The sequence below is a fragment of the Panthera leo genome, chromosome C2 (genome assembly GCF_018350215.1).
Source record: "Panthera leo isolate Ple1 chromosome C2, P.leo_Ple1_pat1.1, whole genome shotgun sequence".
Taxonomy (NCBI): Eukaryota; Metazoa; Chordata; class Mammalia; order Carnivora; family Felidae; genus Panthera; species Panthera leo.
This window is the reverse complement of record NC_056687.1, coordinates 134,179,555-134,200,035: the sequence shown is the minus strand read 5'-3', so window position 1 is coordinate 134,200,035 and position 20,481 is coordinate 134,179,555. Positions and strand designations below refer to the sequence as shown.

At 35.5% G+C, this 20,481-nt stretch overlaps 1 protein-coding gene across 14 annotated transcripts in view; it reads left to right on the top strand.

Moving 5' to 3' along the window:
- The window catches only part of TBC1D5 (TBC1 domain family member 5), a 537,979-nt gene that overhangs the window by 242,413 nt on the left and 275,085 nt on the right, over positions 1-20,481 (top strand). The window contains exons 1-2 of one of the 14 annotated variants that reach the window (XM_042955454.1): positions 9,412-9,846; positions 16,372-16,439. The exons of 12 other annotated variants lie outside the window; for them this stretch is intronic. In XM_042955454.1, the coding sequence (XP_042811388.1) occupies positions 16,418-16,439 (22 nt within the window). In that variant the 5' untranslated portion in view covers positions 9,412-9,846; positions 16,372-16,417. Of the gene's footprint in view, positions 1-9,411; positions 9,847-16,371; positions 16,440-20,481 lie in introns of those variants that run through there. One more of the 14 variants, XM_042955455.1, reaches the window with a different exon arrangement.

The following is a 20,481-nucleotide window of genomic DNA, read 5'->3' as shown; positions in this document are numbered from 1 at the left end:
GAAAACATGTAAATCAGTGGATATGGCTGTGTTTCAATAAATTTTATTTATGATGACTAAAATTTGAATGTCATATAATTTTCATTATATGTTACAAAATATCCTTCTTACGATTTTTTTTTTAAATCTGAAAATACAGAAAGCATTCTTTTTTAAAATTTTTTATTTAAATTTCTTAAAAGTTTTAAAATTCCAATTAGTTACCATACAGTGTAATATTAGTTTCAGGTGTACAATTTTGTGATTCAACACTTACATACAAAACCTGGTGCTCATCGCAACAAGTACCCTCCTTAGCCCCCATCACTTATTTAACCCATCCCCCCCACTTCCCTTCTGGTAACCATCAGTTTGTTCTCTATAGTTAAGGGTGTGTTTCTTGGTTTGCTCCTCTCTCTTTTTCCCCATGCTTGTTTGTTTTGTTTCTTAAATTCCACATGTGAGTGAAATCATATGGTATTTGTCTTTCTCTGACTGTTTTAATTTCGCTTATTAGCACAATGCTCTGTAGCTCCATCCACATTGTTGCAGATGGCAAGATTCCATTCTTTTTTTGTGGCTGAGTAATATTCCATTGTGGGTGTGGGTATGTGTGCATGCATACACCCCCCCCCCCCCCCACACACACACACCACATCTTCTTTATCCATTTATCTATGGATGGACACTTGGGCTGTTTCCGTAGTTTGGCTATCGTAGATGCTGCTGCTATAAACATTGGGGTGCATGTATCCCTTTGAATTAGTATTTTTGTTTTCTTTGGGTAAATACCTAGTAGTGCAAAATTGCTAGATCATAGGGTAGTTCTATTTTTAACTTTTTGAGGAACTACCATACTCGGTACTGTTTTCCAGAATGGCTACACCAGTTTGCATTGCATAAAACCTTTCTTACCTCATAGGCCATAACAAAACAGCTGTAATTTCTGGACCCCGGATCTAGACTTGTTGGAAGAATTATTGGTTTTGCTTGCTTGAAAGCTTCTTTTTTTCTCAATATAATTTTTGATGATATCTGTTAGTATCCTGAAGGAAACCAAATTATTTACCCTAAATAGCTTAAGTTTTTAAAGTAGGTTTCTTGCACTCTGTGGTAGTGTTCCATCTATTCCTTTTTATTAAGGTGAGTTCATTCTGTTTGTTTGGTGCTGGAAATACTAAAGTGAAGGAGAGAAGGGAAGTAAAGTGAAGGTCCAAGCAATTTATAATCTAGTGAGAAAAGGATCTCATTTAAAATGTACCCTGTACATGTAAAATATAAGGAGCGGTGAAGCCGAAGGTAGCAGACAGGAATGCACAGCCTGTTGAGAAGGGGCTTATCTAGGACTGAGTGGAGCATAGATTTCTTGTTGTTGATGGCAAGAGATGAGGGAATAATAATTGGCACGTTGTAGAATGGATTACAAAACTGAGATGGAGCCAAGCAAATTAGAAGACTAGGCACCAGTTAGTTGGGAGCTGTTTCAGTCAGGTATGAATGAGATGACGAGGCTGTCACGAAGGGACAAGAAGTAGTGGAGGCCAGGTGAGCGTTTTCTTTAGAGCCATAGTAAGCAAATGACAACTAATATTAGAAATTTGGCCAGGGTTCCTAGGATCTGAAAGATGTAAATGAAATATGTGGGTAATGAGGGAAATTAATTTACCACCTCCATCCTCTTCTCCCATTTATTAGGAAAGAGCAGAACTGACTACTTCAAGAATGAGTAAACAGTCAAAAAAAGATCAAAATATTCAGTAGTACAAAACAAGGGGAGCGCTGTTCTTAGGGGACAGAGAAAATACGCATTTGTGGAAATGATTCAAATCTAGGAAAAACAAGTACATTTTATTGAAATATGCTTTAAATTTTCAATAAATGTGCGTATTCTTTTACGCTTGATCTTAGCCAAAAGGCCGAGAAGCGATGTGTGCATATTCTTTTGAAACAAAGTATGTAAGATGGTAGTTAAAAGACAGGTGAAAAGAATTCTGGCTGAGAATATAGGAAAAGATGAAGAAGGGTATGAATAAGAATTATAAGAAATTTCAATTCAATAGCTGAAGTGAAACATCTGTTAGAAGCAGTAAAGAGCATAATCAATAAAGCAGAAATTCAAAGTATAGATAGAGAGGACAGATTTCGAGGACTGTATAAATTGAGGTGATGGATATGATTAGAACCAATGTCGCTAATATGGAACATTGAGATTATAGAAAGGAGATTGTGGAAGATAGGAGACCTCTTCATAAGGACCTTTGATTCTTTGGGAATTTAGATTTGAATTAGTAATCAGGTGAAACAAATCACATACATACACACATACATTTACAACTGTGAGCCCTTGACTTATGTCTTACCTTGATAAACATTTATGTGATGATTATTCTCATAGTTTGTTTTAGAACTATTGAGAGAGAAAATGAAAGCAGATATTGAATCTTCTGAGAAGTAGCAGTCTATGGATTAGGTTATGAAACCAGGGAAAGGAGTGTGGTAGCTTTGCAAATAAAGAACAGTGTAAACAACTTTATTTATTTATTCATTTATTTTTTAATGTTTATGTATTTTTGAGAGACAAGGAGTGTGTGTGCATGGGAGCAGGGGAGGGGCGGAGGGAGAGGGGGGGATAGAAGATCTGAAGGGAGCTCTCTGCTGACTCAGAGTGCCTGATGTGGGGCTTGAACTCACCAACTGTGAGATCATGACTAGAGCCAAAGTCCAAAGCTTAACCAACCAAGCCACCCAGGTGCTCCTGTGAACAATGTAAACAACTTTGAAACATTGTGTGCAAAGAATCATCACAACTCCATAACTATTAGATAATAGAGGTAAAAGAGTGAAAGCTTCTAAGTCTGGGATTTGAGAGAAGTCTGTAGTACATGCATAAGAACATATTAACAAAACCTGTTGGAAATGTAAAGAAAGGAGACTTTCATCAAAACAGAGGTAGATTGTGCGTGTGTGTGTGTGTGTGTGTGTGTGTAAAGAAAACATGAACAACTATCCTAACCAAATATGAAGTTGAACTGTGTTTGCATTATTGCTTTGGTATTAACATACTTAATTCACACCATAAACTACAAATACTTCTAGTTATACTGCGTTGTCCTCTACTGTACTTGAATAAACCTACTGTAGAATTTTACTTTTTGTGCTTTATTTGCAAGTTAACATTTTAATAATTATCATAAATAGTTACCTGATTTGCATATTCTGGTTCATAATCCAACTGTTCTGTGGATCAACCACAGTTCTCTTATTATTCATGCCAAGACTTCTATATTAGTCTGAAAATCTATCCTAGACTGCATTTCTGTTTCCAGTTTTCTGAGCTTTTTATAACTCTTAAGTATAGTGCTTTTTTAATCAAAAGATTGAATCATGCATGTGGTAGTATAATAATCTTTCTGACCCACTATTATATGGAAGCTAATTTTTATTATATGTAGTATTTTTTTAAACTTTTATAGCTCTATGAGCTTGATATTCAAGTGGTATTTAAGTGATCCATTATCATTTGTCCTTTCAGAATATATATTGAAATGAAAAATAGTTGGCCATGCATACTAAGAACTGAAAAATTTAGAAAATGTTATTTTTTGAGAATCAAATTATAAAATAGATTAAAAAAAGATATAAAATAGATATGCTTAGGAGTGGTCATATTAGAGGGGCAGAATGAGAGACCAGATTAAGAACTTGGCTGTTATGTAACTAATGATACTAAAATACCTAGAGAAACTTAATCTGTGAGAAGTAGGGTCTGCTGGAAATGGAAAGAAGGAAATATTGGTAATAACCATTTGAGCATTAGCTATAGAAGGAGCAATTGTTTTGGAAAACCACAGTGTTCTCAACAAGTATCTCCAAAGATGTAGAGGAATCAATGTGTCAAGTTGCAAGAAGCCATTAAAACTAGAGTCTTCTAACCCCCTTTTACTATTGTATTTTTTTTTATCAATTTACATTCTGAAACGTTAACTCTCTAGGTAGTTTTTCTTACATGGAGAGACTGTACTGGTTAGACTTCCACAAATATCTGATTTTTATCATAGATCTTATTTTTTTGGCTCCATATAATGCATTCATTTATTGGCATATATACTTTAATTTCTTATATGAACAGAATTGGCTAGAAGTACCTGACTACTAACATCTGATGTACTGAAGAAGTCAGCCTTTAGGATTTAAAACTGAGTACTTACCACCAGAGTGCTAGAGGTACAAATGTGAAATAGATAACATTCCATGAAGGCTAGTTAACTTTAACCCCAGGTGATATATTCCTGCTATATAATGTCATATAATCTGGTATATCCTGCTAGATTTTCTTTTATCCTGTCCTTGTCTGCTTTTGCTATGAATTTATGGGATCAATATTGCAAGGAAAACTCTATTTTTTTCTGAGGCATCGATCATGCCTTCAGTTCCTCTGTTACCTGTGAATAGCGATTCTTATTCATTTATCCATGCCTTAACATTCTCCTTAAATACATGTAACTGCAGGTTAATGATAAAGTGTGCTGTATGGTATTTTTTTTAATATTTGAACTATTCTCTATAAGCAAGTAGTATAGAGATAAATCTTTATCTTACTCCTATCTATATTCTCTACAGTGCCGCACAAAGTGTTTTAAGTCATTTGAATGAGACCACAATATATCTAAACCTAGCTACAAATAAATGTAATCATGAAATATTTTTCTCTGACCTAAATGTACTCACCCTTAAGGTAGACATTGGGTCATCTTGTCTTGGTAGGGAGTTTGGTATGGCAGACATTAGTTAGCTGCCAACTTTGACAGAAGGAAAGCATTAGTTTCTGTCCCAATGCCTGCCACATAGTAAGCATTAGCTGAACATTTGATGGATGAGTGAACTTACGTGGAAATTTATATGGTAAACTTTGAAAACCATAATACATGAAGTTAAATGAAAATAGGATGGCTTCTGGTTTCTGATCAGAGATGCGGAGAGTTGGAAAAAAACTCAGTCCCAGTTTTAAAATAAAAAGGTGGACAAACAACAAGTTCACAGCTTTTCTTTAACCCATTGAGTGCTGAAATGGCAGGGCAGTGAATCTAGGCTCAGAATCTAAGGAGAGATACTCTTTTTTTGCAGAGAGAAGCAAAGTACAAGTACTGATTTACCTGGGCAAGACACAATCAGACACTCACAGAAAGAATTCAGCTAAAATGATTGTTGAATTGGTGGAGGCCAAGTGTGTACTGGTGAGGAAAGGTGAAACTCCTGGTGGGCACAAAAATAGGAGGACCCCAAACTCCTATGTAGATTTTTCTTCATGAACCCCATCAGCCAATAAAAGAAAATCTCCCCTTGGTGAAGGACTGGAGGATGACTACAGCAGCCACTGCAGGAGGAACAATAAACTCCACCTGGACTCCTCTTCCCCTTTTCTGTTATATAACAAAGCCATATTCTGTTGGGAGAGGTGCAACAATTATTGTTGCCTTAGGACACTGGTGGAATCTCTTTGTAACTGTGGGATTGGAACAAGAGGAAAAACTCTCAAGCCCTAGGGGAGGGGCAGGAATATCTATAGGAACCAGAACTATACCAAGGGAGAGGAAGGACTAAAAAGGCATATACATGAGATCAGGGACACAGTGCTTAACTAAGACTAAGTCTTGATCAGAAGATCAAAGAACACTCTCCCCTATTTTTTACTCCCTGCTGCCAGGATAGCAAGTGTCAAATAGTAAGTAACTTACAAGAGACAGATCTTTTCTGAGCACAAAGCCTTAGAACTAAGTGTGGAGCAGTTAGAAGAATGAAAAAATATTCTTATGGCAAACTGAATTCCCCATCCCCAACACAAGGTATCACTGTAGAAACTTGTGGTCTGTGGTGCATTAGGTGTGGCCATAGCAATGACAGACTTCAAACCTAGCTTAACTCCTAGTTAACATTAATTCAAACCCCTGTGCTAAAAGGCCTAATGGAAATGTATACTCATTTCGAAGCCTAAAATTGCCTTAGTCTTTACTATCATACACATGATGACAGTAATACATAAGGTCTTTAATAAAATTTACAAAGCATATGAAAAAACAAGAAAATATATATATATACTTCGAAGAGACAAAGCAATCATCAAAACTAGACATAACAGTGACACATGTTAAAACTGTGTCACAAGGTATTTTTGAGTAACTAGGAATTACATGTTAAAAGCTCTTGTGGAAAACCTGGACAGCATGTAAGATCAGGTGGTTAATTTCAGCAGAGATAGTGTTGAAAAATATATCAAAAATTGAGTGGAAATCCTAGAAATGTTTCTAAGGTATTTTTTTAAATTAAAAAAATTTTTTTAATGTTTATTTATTTTGAGAGAGAGACACACACACAGAATCTAAAGCAGGCTTCAGGCTCTGAGCTGTTAACACAGAGCCTGACATGGGGCTCGAACTCATGAACTGTGAGATCATGACTGGAGCTGAAGTCAGAGGCTTAACTGTAAAGTCTATTTATTTACTTTGAGACAGAGAGAGAGAGGGGCGGGGGGATGCATGTGGGGGAGGAACAGAGAAAGATGAAGAGAAAGAATCCTAAGCAGACTGGGCACTGACAGTGTGTAGCCTAACGTGGGGCTTGAACTTATGAACCATTAGATCATGTCCTGAGCCGAGATCAAGAGTTAGATGCTTAACTGACTGAGCCATCCAGGTGCCCTTGGAAATCATAGAAATTTAAAACACAGGGTGGTCTGGGTGGTTCAGTCGGTTAAGTGTCCAACTTTGGCTCAGGTCATGATCTCACTGTTCGTGGGTTCTAGCCCCGTGTCCGGTTCTTTGCCAACAGCTCGGAACCTGGATCCTGCTTCAGATTCTGTGTCTCCCTCTCTTTCTCTCTGTCACTCCCTGGTCACACTCTGTCTGTCTGCCTCTCTCAAAAAAAAAAAAAAAAAAAAAAAGAAAAAAAACATTAAAAAGAATTAAATTTAAAAAAGAAATTTAAAACACAGTAACAGAGATGGAGAATGCCTGTGACAGGATCATAAGTAGAATTGACACAGACAAAAAAGAACCAGCAAATGGGAAGATACATCAACAGAAATTACCCAAATTGAAACACAATGAGAAGTAAGAATTAAATAAACACCCAAGAACCATGAGACAATATCAAATGGTACATGTAATTGGAATCCCATAAGAAGGGAGGTAGAGAAGAAATATTTGAAGAAATAATGGCCAATAATTTTTCCAAATTAATGATAGACACTAAACTACAGATCCAAGAAGCTCAGACAACATAAAGTGGAATAATACAGAAAATAAAAATAATTTTAAAATGTAGTCATATTCAGACATAAAAACAAACAAAAATTCTTAAAGGTAACCAGAAAAAAATTTATTGATATAGCAATAATAGAAAGCTAATACAAAAATGCAGAGTAAGAACTAGGTAAGAATTAGAGCAGATTTCTCTTCAGAAAACATGGAAGCCGGAAGATCATAGAGTGACAACTTTAATGTTGCTGAAGGTGGGGAAAAACTTGTGAAACCAGAATTCTATACCTAATAGAAATATCTTTCAAAAAAATGAAGTGATAAAGTTTTTTTTAGATAAGCAAAACCATGGGGATTTTTTTATTAGCAGACAACACTGTAAGGAATGTTAAAGGAGCATTGTCAGGCAGAAGGTACATGACAGGGCAAAGGCACTTGGATCTGTACAAAGGAAAGAGCATTGGAAGTAGAGTAAATGGAGGTAAAATTTTTTTCCTTATTTTAATTGCTCAAAAATGTGACTGTATAAAGCAAAAATAGTAGCAATATATAGTGTTTATAGCATATGTAAAAGTAAAATACATGGTAACAGTAGTACAAAAGATTAGAGAGAAGAATTGGGAATATACTGTTGTAAGGTTCTGACACTACACATGACTATGTAATGCTGCTTGTAGATTCTGATTAATTAAATATTATATGGTAAGCCTAGAGCAGGGGTCAGGAAACATTTTCTTAAAGGATAATATAATTTATATTTAACCACTTGTGTTATGATCTCAGTTGCAACTACTCAGCTCTTCCATCATAGTATATAAACAAATGGTCAAGTTTTAATAAAAATTCACGGAAACAGTTTACTGGCCCATAGGCTGTGGTTTTTCAGTCCCTACTCTAGAGCATCCATTAAATAAAAATGTAATACAGAGGCATAAATGATAATTCAGTAGGGGAGTTCAAATAGAATCATAAAATATCCTCAACTCCAAAGAAGGCATAAAATGAGGGAAAAAGACAATAGATGGAACAGATAGACAACAGATCTTTGAATTCATCTATAGCAATACACATTAATATGAGTAGTCTAAACACACCAGTTAAAAGGCAAAGATTGTCAGAAATATTTTTTAAAGAAAGAAGCAATTATATGCTGTCTACAAGATACTTTAAATAAAAAGATGTGGTAGGCTGAATAAAATCCCCACCCCACCCCCAATATTTCTATACTCTAATCTCCAAAACCTGTGAATATGTTATCTAACATGGATGTTTTTAAAGGTTACACATGTTTAGATCAGAAAGGTGTTAGGGATTTTCTGGTTAGGCCCAGTCTAATCCCGAGTCCCTAATGGCTTAGAACCCTTACAACTGCAGTTAGAGAAAAGCAACAATAGAAGGCGTGGGAGAGAAAGTGTGAAAGGGACTAGGTCCATTGCTGCAGCTTTGAAGATGGAGGAAGGCAGGGAATTTGGGTGGCCTCTAGAAGGTGGGAACAGCTCTCTACTTACAGGTTTTAAGGGATTGGGGACCTCAGTTCCTGGGGAATTGACTTATTTGAACGACTGAGTAAGAAAACAGATTTTCCCTAGAGCTTCTAATAAGGTATAGAGCCTTGCCCACACCTTAATTTTAGCCCAATGAGACCTGTATTAGAATTCTGACCTACAGAACTGTTAAGATAATGTATTTGTGTTATTTCAAGCTTCTAAGCTTGCGATTGTTTGCTATGGCAACAACGGAAAACTAACACAGGTGACAGGTCAAAAGTAAAAGGGTGGAGAAAGATACATCATGAAAACACTTAACAAGTGGGCTAGAGTAACTGTTAATATCAAACTAAGTAGACTTCAGAACAAGGATTATTATAAGGGACAAAAAGAGACATTGCGTATTATGTCTGGCCTATTTCTGTTTGCTAATGTTTTTGAGGTTCAGCCATGTTGTAGGCATGTATTAGTACTGTGTTCCTTTTTTTTTCCCCCCAGCTGAATAGTATTCCACTGTGTGGATATTCATTTTCTGTTTATTCAGTGGTTAATGCATATTTATGTGGCTTCAGGTTTGGGATTGTCATAACAATTTTGCTATACGCATTTGAACACAGATCTTAATGTATACATATGTTTTCTATTCATTTTTGTTGGATAGATTCTCGGAGAATTGTTGGGTCATATAGTAAATTTATTAACTTTTGAAGAAACTAGCATACTGTTTTCCAAAGTGGCTGCAGTATTTTATATTCATAGTAGCAATGTATGAGGGCTACAGTTTTCTCCACACCATCACCATTTTCTGTCTTTTTGTTTATCGCTACTTTTGGGGCGGGATTTAGCCATTGTTACCATTGTTCTAGTCTATGGGAAAGAAAGGAAGCTAATGTAGGGCATCAGATTTTTTTTTTTTTTTTTTTTTTTTTTATCACTCGTGCCTCCACATTGTGAAATTTAGTCTGTAGCTGGGTTGCCATATGCCCAACAAAAAGGGGAAAACAGATTTGGGGCAACAGTCAGTATTCTGTAATACTTAAATACAGAATATCTAATTCACAAAATGTAGCTGTTCATCTTTCAGGCACTGACTTTCATCACGTTACAGTTCTATATGGATGTCTAGGGTGAGCAGCAGTAGGAATATATTTACTTATTGGTGGTTTATAATATGCTGTAATGCTGTGAAAATCAACTATTGTTTAAAATTCTGTGCAGCCATTGAAGGTTGTTTTACAGTAGTATTAAACATATATTGTATGCAAATTTTAGAATATATAGTGCATTTCATTAAAAATTTAAAGAAATCTGTCAAAATATTAACAACAGAATTATAGGCGGCTTTTCATTTTCTTCCTTATATGAATCTGCACTTGAAAGTTTTCCACAGAATCATGTATGAGTTTTGTAATCTTTATCAATTTGTATTAATTTAGTAACTTTGTTAGTACTTTTCCCTCACCCTATTTAGTTTTGTATCTTAAAGCAGCCAGGGAAAGAGTTATGCACGAAGATATATACCATAGTGTTACTAAGAATTAGGTAACTACTTTAAATACAGAAATATCCAGTGATAGGAGAATGGTTAAATAAATATAAAACATTCATTGATTACTATATGTTATGCAGCCATTTAAAAATTTGTTGTAAATAGTTTGGTTTTAATTTTTTTTTTAACATTTATTTATTATTGAGAGACAGAGAGACACAGAGCATGAGCAGGGGAGGGGGAGAGAAAGGGGGAGACACAGAATCTGAAGCAGGCTCCAGGCTATGAGCTGTCAGCACAGAGCCCGAAGCGGGGCTCCAACCCATAGACTGTGAGATCATGACCTGAGCCGAAGTCAGACGCTCAACCGACTGAGCCACCCAGGCGCCCCAATAGTTTTTAAAATAATATGGGAGAAGTGTTTACACTTGTAATACACGAAATAATAAAACACAAAATTGTTTGTATAGTGTGTGATTTCAACTTTACAGAAAAAAAGAGAAAATATTTCCCCCCATGTAATTATAGTATAGGTGGTTTTTCCTTTATTTCTTTCCTTCTTTTTTTTTTTTCAAAATCTTTTTTGCTGGTCTTTATCTTAATAATTTCTCTCAATGTGTACAAGTTTTTAAGGTATATGTATTTTTAATGGAAAAATGAAATATATCTAAGAAATGAAAGAAAAGTTGAATGTGGGAAGGAATGAGATTAATTTCCACATTCTGTTGTAATCTTATTCTTCATTTAGATAATTCTTACATTTGTTCTTTATGCTGCAACTGTATTTGAATACAGAGGGAGCTTTCTAGTTCATTGACTTGTTCTTCTGTCAGCTCTATGTTGATTTTGAGCCCATCTATTGATTTTTTTTTAAATTTCAGATACTGTACTTTATAGTTTAAAATTTTTAATTTCATTCTTTTTAATAGTTTCTTTTTCTTTTTTCTTTTACTGTGGATGTCTGTCTTTCAAGAGTGTGCTTCTTGGCAAAAAGTTATATAGTAGGTTCTTTAAATCTTTGTTGATTCCAGCATCTAAATTATCTCGGGGTTAATTATATTATATGGTGAAAATTTGCCAGAATTTCCTCATTCTTGATATATCAAGTAATTTTGGATTGTGTCGTGAACATTTTGAATATTTCATTTCAAAACTCTAGATCTTGTTAAGTCCCCCCAGAGAAATCTTTTTTTGTTTGTTTGTTTCTTTTCTCCTTTCTTTCTTCCCTTTTTCTTTCCTCTCCCACCCCTCCTCCGGCAGCCAACACAATTAGGTTCATACTACAAGTTTGGCCTTACTTTCTGTGGTGGTGATGGTGGTTTCAATGTCAGTTTTTATTTTATTTTATTTTATTTTATTTTATTTTATTTTATTTTATTTTATTTTATTATTTGTTTTTAATGTTTATTTTTGACAGAGAGAGAGAGTGTGCGCAGGCGCCAGCAAGAACTTGAGTGAGGCCGAGTGGGGGAGGGGCAGAGGGAGGGAGACACAGAATCCGAAACAGGCTCCAGGCTCTGAGCTGTTAGCACAGAGCCCGACGAGGCTCGAACTCACGAACAGCAAGATCATGACCTGAGCCAAAGTCGGAGGCTCAACCAGCTGAGCCACCCAGGCGCCCCTATGTCAATTCAGTTTTTAAAGTCTTTTCTGTGCTTTTGAGTCCTCCTTGCATGTCACCCCCAGGGGTTAGTTTGGGACTACAGTAGTAGTTTATGTCATAGATTAATTTTTAGAGTTTTTGCTGTGCTTCTTTGGGTATGTTTTGAGCATACATAGCTTTGAGGTGAATCTAGGGTTTTTGTCAGTTCATACACAGAAGTAGAGAATCCCCTGACCCGCTGTATTCTTCTCTAGGATAACCCCACACCCTCTGCCTTGTTCTGTCAGAGCTTTGCTTCTCATGCTATCGCATGGTTCCACCAAATGGGCCCACTTTGTCACAAAATGGTGAGAGAAAGAGAAAGAAAAAATGATGGAGTTCCCCACTCACTGTGCACGCAGTAGGGTCTTCCTTTTTTAGTGTTCTATCTGAAAAGATAGCTTTGTCCCTCTGGGTCTTATGTGCACCCCTCACTGCTACCACCTACCCCCAGGGCAGTGTAGTTCTTCAATTAGACCTGGCCTTGTTGCAAGGTTGGAAGTGAAAGAAGGGAAAAGAAGAGGATTCTTTTCTCAGTCCCAGAAAAATGGGATTGGAATTTTTGCTCTTGGTGCCTGTTACTTAGTTCAGCCTGATGGGAGCTCAAAGCTGGGACATGAAGGAAAAAAAACCCCAAAGCACTCAACACCACTCTTTGAGTCCTTGTCCAATATTCCTGCTAGTGTTTACATTTCAGAGTCCTCAAGAAGTTGTTTTTAGTATTTTGCCCAGAGTTTTTAGTTGTGATCAGTGGGGGAGAGAGGCTTGTAGTGACCCTCCATGTTGGATCGGATTGGAAATCCTACTAGTAATCTATTATGTGCTGTTTTGTTGTTTCTTCTATTTGTGACCAGATGTCAGTCTTATTTGGAGACCAAATTAATTTCTGATGTATATAGAAAGCAGTTTGAAAAAATCAATAAAAATTTTAACCAAATTAAGGTAATTCTTCATTGTGTACAGAAATAAAGTATTAGCACAATTATTTACTTTTCCACCGTAGAAATAATTTCAGATCATTTCAGAGGTTTTAAAATTTCAAGTCTTCATTTAAACTTAGAATTAAGTATGTAGTTGTTTCTGCCCATTTTGTCAGGTTATCCCTATGATGGCAGATTGTAACTGATCTCTTAGCTTCCATCTTGTCTCCCATTTTCAATCCAGTATTTACACAGCAGCTAGAATCATCTTTCTCAAACATGAAATAGATCTTTTTCATCATTTTAAAGCTTATTGTAGCTTCTCATTGTACTTATCAAATCTAGACTTCCTCCCTACAAAATTCCAAGTTCAATGGTTGTTCCTTCTCCCACAGACCTCATCTTAAATTCCTAGCCTTTGAGCCATCTTGGCTTTCTTTTTTCTTTTTCTTTTTTTCTTTTTTTTAAAAGCAAGCTTCTGCTCTAGGGCCCTTGCAGGTTGTGCCTTTTGCCATTGATATTTAAATGGCTATTTTTTTCTTGTTACTAGAATCTCAAATCAGGTATCACCTCTCCCTACAGAGAGCATCCATCCCCACTGAATATTGCATTATTCTGCTGTGTTTTCTTTATAGCTATTATAATTATCTGAACTTATCTGTTAAGAATTCATTTTCTTTTTTCTTGCTTCGCTCTACCCCCACACTTCATTCTGTTTTGTTTACTATAATACTTCCATGTCCTAAAAACTGTCTGGCACATAGTAGGTTCTCAGTAAGTAATATTAACAAGGTTTAAAAATGGAGAGTTGCCATTCCTAAGGTGGTATGATAATGATATTATCAATATGACTATTTTATCATCATTTTTTGCCTTGCAGGGCTTTTCATTCAGTATTATTCCATCCACTTTCCTTCTCCCTACACCCACTCTCAAATTCCTTCACTCTGAAGTTGAAGTGATCTTTTTAAGGCTGCAAAGCTTACCATGTTCTATTTTTCCTTAAAACAGTTCTTTCACTGCCTTGCTATTCATCTTGACCCAAGTCCTAAACGTGACTTTCACAGAATTCTGGCACATGCTGGTCTCTAGTGGAGTGCCTTTTATGTACTTCTTGGTCAGTGACCCCTCCCCTCTTATAGTAGGGTGTGTAACTTTATCACATAACATTTTTCAGGTTTGTCATTGTACATTGGTAAATGTATGTTGTACATTTCTCTCCTCTCCTGAGTTTTCAACAAACTTAAAGATGTCAAGGATGGGTTTTCAGCTTTTGCTTACGATTGTATTATTAGTGTTAAAATGTAGGAGGTACTCAACACATAATTGTTGAAAGAATAAAGTAGAAGAGCTACTACATGATCTAGCTGCATGGTTAGAAGTTTGAACCAGTAAATCCATTTATTAATTAGGGCCCATTTTCAAACTTGTGTAGATAACTAAATATGTTCATTTGGGTAAAATGCTCAATAAATAACTAATTTGAATAATATTTTTATTCTCTAAAAGGATAGTTGAATATTGTATGTTGCACATTTCCTAGCAAATTTAAAGAAGTCATTTTTTCTCTTACGTATTCCTAGTTATTATCAGGTTTAAAAATACTTTATCATAAAATGGTAAATAGAAATCAGTTTTTGGATTTACAATTTTTCTTTGAAACTCAGATTCTAGTAATTCTTTAATGTCATAACAAAAATAACTTAAAAAATAAAACATTTTTATAGATCAATTGAAATGTATTTGAAACTTTATATAAAGGAGACTGTAAATACTAAAACATTTTTGATATTGTACTTGAGGATTTTAGATTACCGTATTTTCATGTGATTTAGTTTAGTAAATCACTTGTAAGAATAAAGATATGTTTGAGTTTTTACCCTTGGTTCTTCATCACAGCTTTGGGATTTATAGTTAAAATGCCCATTATACCTTTTAAGTAGATCTTTGGTATAACAACTTGTTCAGTTAGCTATCATTTAGGCATAAATAGGATTATTCACCTTGGTTCATGGATAATTTTTATACTTCAAATAGTTCAGTTTAATATTTCATACAAAAGGGTGATATTTAATAATTAGCTAAGTTAATCACTTTGGGGAAATGGATATCTTTACATTAAAAAAATTTTTTTTTAATGTTTATTTATTTTTGAGAGGAGGGGAGGGGCAGAGAGAGAAGCAGACATAGAATCTGAAACAGGCTCCAGCCTCTCAGCTGTCAGCACAGAGCCCATCGCAGGGCTCAAACTCATGAACTGTGAGATCATGACCTGAGCCAATGTTGGATGCCTCACTGACTGAGCCACCCCAGCGCCCCTGGATATCTTTATATTTTATTGAGGTCTTGTCCACCAGATGTTAAACCAATCTTAAAGTATTTAGCACTGATTGTAATCAAGGGTGAAAATGGCAGGTGCCCAAACAAATCTGTTTTGCAGAAAAAGGTATTTATTTATTTATACATTGAAGAATAATAATAAAAATATTTTATAGTTATTATTTGAAAGATTTATAAAAATGAAATAGGACTTCAGTGCTAGATATACTCCATTTTATTTAGCAAATAATGTTTTTATTATATTTACTTAGGTACTTAACAGATAATTTAACATCAGGATTAGGATTACCTAAACCAATTAGATTTTCTTTGAAAAGCTATTGTGTGTTGTTTTGTTTTGTTTTGTTTTGTTGGTGGAGGCGTTTCATTTAAACATTTGTTAAGATTGGCAGCAAAACTAAAATTTTCAGGTAGTCAAGGTTTAAACCAAATCATTATTTGAATTTTTGTTAAGAAAAAAATACAGCAAAGGGCAAATTATATAATAATCACCCTTGACTTTAATACTCTTTCTATAGGTTTAAGGAAATATCTTCAAATGTCCTTTGTTAAGACATTTACCTCTGAAGAAGCTCTTCTCAAACTTGTGCATCTACTTAGTATAAATGTACTTTGTACTTGTCTAAATTACAGCATTGGCATTGTGTAGCTCTTGTAGGAAAGTGCTTTTCAAGCCCACGTGGTCCACAGGAGGCCCACACGGGCCAATCGCAGTGTTCTGCTTGGCATCTCCAAGTCTGCACCCTTCCGCCAAGAATCAGTACATGCTACTGGTCATATTAGGGTCACGTACAGTGTTGACATAGCTTAGTGCAGCCCACTACTCCTGCTGGAAAATGAGATTGAAGCTTGGCTTGTAATAGTGCAAGGTAAATGATGACACGCAAAATACTGAATAATCACCTGTTTGGGACAAATTAAGTTGCCTTCAACAAGAAACTCACTTTTAGCACAGTAGAAGCTTATTATTTTGGACTAAAAAAGACTCATGGATCATCAGAATAATCTAGAAAAACATTTAAAAGTAGGGAATCATAGACCCATCCATGATTATCTCCATCTCATCTTTCTCTCAGTTTCTCTCTCTCACTGTCTCTCTCTCTTCTCTCTCAAAAACACAGCACACATGCACGCACAGTCTTACTCTCACTCTTGCTCTCTCTTTAGGATCCAGAGAGGTTAATTTTACGTTAGAATTCTGTTTTCCTGATCGATTCCTGGTCTACATTTGTTCCCCCCCCCCCCCCCCCCCCGCCCCCAGACATCAAGCAACTTTAAATCTATGGAATGCCTGGAGAAATAACAATATGCCCAGAAATGACAATCACAGTAAGTAGAAACATTTGCATTTGTGTAGTACTACAGGTTAACTTAAATTAGATAATTGTACTTGTGATTATCTTTGAAATTATACCTTTCATTTCATTTGCAGAATCATTAATAATTCTTCTTAAAACTTGTTTTATTCTGGTGCATGGGTAATATTGTGAACTATCCTAAATGAGATAGTTTTAGTTTAACACTAGATTGACTATAGTTTTAGTTCTTTATCTGTCTACATTTTATCAATCTCAAAAAACATAAAGTTAATGAATTAGGTGGCTTTATATTTCAAGAATGTAATTTTATTTAATTCTGCTATTTTTTCTACTTTCTTTATATCATATTCAGTATTTGGTATGATTATCATCAGGAAGGATATTAAATTTTTTTAATGTTTATTCATTTTTTGAGTGATAGAGACAGAGCACAAGCAGGGAAGGGGCAGAAAGAGAGGGAGACACAGAATCCAAAGCAGGCTCCAGGCTCTGAGCTGTCAGCACAGAGCCCGATATGGGGCTTGAACCCATGAGCCGTAAGATCATGACCTGAACCGAAGTCGGATGCTTAACCAACTGAGCCATCCAGGTGCCCCAGGAAGGATATTAAAAGAATACCACAGAACTTGACAGAGTTATATAACCCGCTAAATAAACTTCTTGTTAATTAAAAAATTGATCAGAAATAATATGTTTTAATTACTAGAAGAGTTACAGTTTTCAATTATTTAAATTATAAATAAGTTTATTCCCTATAACATATAGAACTAATAGCCTTTTAATTGTATTCCACCACTGAATCCAGCATGTTAAATACATTAATTAATATGTTTAGAAAAATCATAGCTAACATTTATTGAGGAATTACGTTATGCTACCTGCTACACTAAACACTTTACTTGAACTTATTTAATCCTTACAACCACACTTTGTGGTAGAAACTGTTTTCTTCCCCCATTTTCCAAATGAAGAAACAAAGATACTGAATGGTAAATAACAGCAAGTAAATGGTAGAGCATGTATTCAGGTTTGTCTTGCTTGAGACTTAACTTTAGTTGTGATGTAATGATGTAATTTTACTTTAAAATTTCATTAAATGGAATGTGGCAATTTAGTTTTACCAGTCCAGTGTTTTTTGTTCCCAGAAGTTACTTTGAAATTTAATGAAAGATCATCAGTAGTATATTTTTTCCTTTAAAGTTAAAGCCACCATGTTTAAATAGACTCCACGCACATATTTATCTGTTTGTCATTTCTCCATATATAGACACACATATTTGCATTTATACTTGAAAGTTTTCAGGTTTTCTTCTGCAGTTGATTTCTAGCTTCATTTCGTTATAGTCAAAGATATGTATGATTTCAGTCTTTTTATATATTGAGACTTGTTTTGTGACCTAACATATGGTCTGTTCTGGAGAATGTTCCCTGGGTACTTGAGAAGATTGTGTATCCTGTTGTCGGGCACAGTGTTTTATATGTCTGTCAGGTCTGGTTGGTTTACATTCTTATTCAAGTTCTCTATTTCCGTATTGAGCTTCTGTCTAGATGTTCTGTCTATTACTGAGAATGGTAAGTTGAAATTTTCAGCTATTTTTGTAGAACTGTGTATTTGTCTAGTCAATTCTGTTAATGTTTGCTTCATATATTTTCATGTTTTATTGTTTGGTGCATATGTTAATAATAATTATATCTTCCTGGTTAATTGACCCTTTTATTAATATATAATGTCCTTTTTCATCTCTTGAAACAGCTTTTGACTAAAAGTCTATTTTGTCTGATATTAGTATAGCCACAGTATCTCTTTTTTTGGACTACTTTTTACATAGAATATCTTTTTCTACCCTTTCACTTTCAATCTGTTGTGTCTTTGAATCTTAAGATTTGGATCTTGTGGACAATATAGAATTGTGTAATTTTTTTTAATCCATTCTGCTAATCTCTGTGTTTGACTGGAAACTTTAATACAGTTAACATTTAAAGTAACTGCTGATAAAACAGTACTTAATTCTGCTATTTTGCTATTGTGCTCTCTGTGTTTTGTAACCTTCTTACCCTTCCTTCCCTTCATTACTGCTTTTTTCTTGTGTTTAGTTGATTTTTTTGTGGTGACCATTTTGAATGCCTTCTCATTCCTTTTGTGTAACTTTTTTTAGATATGGCCTCTGTGGTTATTATAGATATTACATTTAACATCCTAAACTTATAACAGTCTACTTCAGGTTGATACCAAAACTTCATAGCATACAAAATATCTGGTCCCGTTCAGCTCTGTCCTTCTTCCCTTTTTTATTTTTGTTTTCTTTTAAATGTTTATTTATTTATTTATTTTGAGAGAGAGAGAGAGAGAGAGAGAGAGAGAGAGAGAGAGAGCACAAGCAGGGAAGGGTTAGAAAGAGGGGAGAGAGAGAATCCCAAGGAGACTCCACCCTGTCAGTGCAGAGAACCTGATGTGGGTGGGGCTTGATCTCCCGAACCACAAGATAATGACGTGAGCCAAAATCAAGAGTTGGATGCTTAACTGACTGAGCTACCCAGGTGCCCATATTTTATGTTTTTTAAAACTGTTAATTCCAGGGTAGTTAACAGTGTTATATTCATTTCAGGTGTACAATATAAAGATTCAGCAATTCCACATATTACTCACTGCTCATCAATATAAGTGTATTCCTTAATGCCTTTTACCTATTTTACCTATGCCCCCCACCTCTCCTTTGCTAAGCATCAGTTTCTTCTTTATACTTAAGAGTCTGTTTCATGGGTTCCCTCTCTTTCCCTACCCCATGTTCATTTACTTTGTTTTTTAAATTACACATATGAGGGGCACCTGGGTGGCTCAGGTCATGATCTCGCGGTCTGTGAGTTCGAGCCCCACATCGGGCTCTGTGCTGACAGCTCAGGGCCTGGAGCCTGCTTGGGATTCTGTGTCTCCCTCTCTTTCTGCCCCTCCCCCGCTCTCATGCTCTGTCTCTTTCTCTCTCTGTCAAAAATAAACATTCAGGGGCGCCTGGGTGGCGCAGTCGGTTAAGCGTCCGACTTCAGCCAGGTCACGATCTCGCGGTCCGTGAGTTCGAGCCCCGCGTCAGGCTCTGGGCTGATGGCTCGGAGCCTGGAGCCTGTTTCCGATTCTGTGTCTCCCTCTCTCTCTGCCCCTCCCCCATTCATGCTCTGTCTCTCTCTGTCCCAAAAATAAATTAAAAACGTTGAAAAAAAATTAAAAAAAAATAAAATAAAATAAACATTCAAAAAAAAATTAAGAAAAAATAAATTACACATATGAGTGAAATCATGTGATATTTGTCTTTCTCTGGCTTATTTCACTTATTCAGCATTATACTTAATAGCTCCATCCATGTTGTTGCAAATGGCAAGATTTCATTCCTTTTTATGACTGAATAGTATCCTATTGTGTGTATGTGTGTACACACACATGCATGCACACACACACACTGACACGTACCACATCTTCTTTACCCATTCATCTGTTGATGGACAGACATTTAGGTTGCTTCCATAAGTTGGCTATTGTAAATAATGCTGCAATAAACATAGGGGTCCATGTATCCCTTCAAATTAGTGTCTTTGTATTCTTTGCGTAAATGCCCAGTAGTGGAATTACTAGATCATCTGGTAGTTAGTTCTATTTTTAATTTTTTGAGTAACTTCCACAGTGCCTATACCAGTTTACATCCCCACCAACAGTGCACAAGTGTTCCTTTTCCTCCATATCTTTGCAAAGACTTGTTGTTGTCTGTGTTTTTGATTTTCATTCTGACAAGTATGTAGTCATATCTCACTGTGATTTTGATTTGCTTTTCTCTGATGATGGATGATATTGAGCATCTTTTCATGTGTCTGTTGGCCGTCTCTATCTCTTCTTTGGAGGAGTGTGTCTGTTCATATCTTCTGCCCATTTTTAAATTGGATTACCTGGTTTTTTGGGCATTGAATTTTAGAAGTTATTTATAACTTCCATTTTGGATACTAACCCTTTCTCAGATATGTAATTTATACATATCTTCTCTTATTTAGTAGGTTGCCTTTTAGTTTTG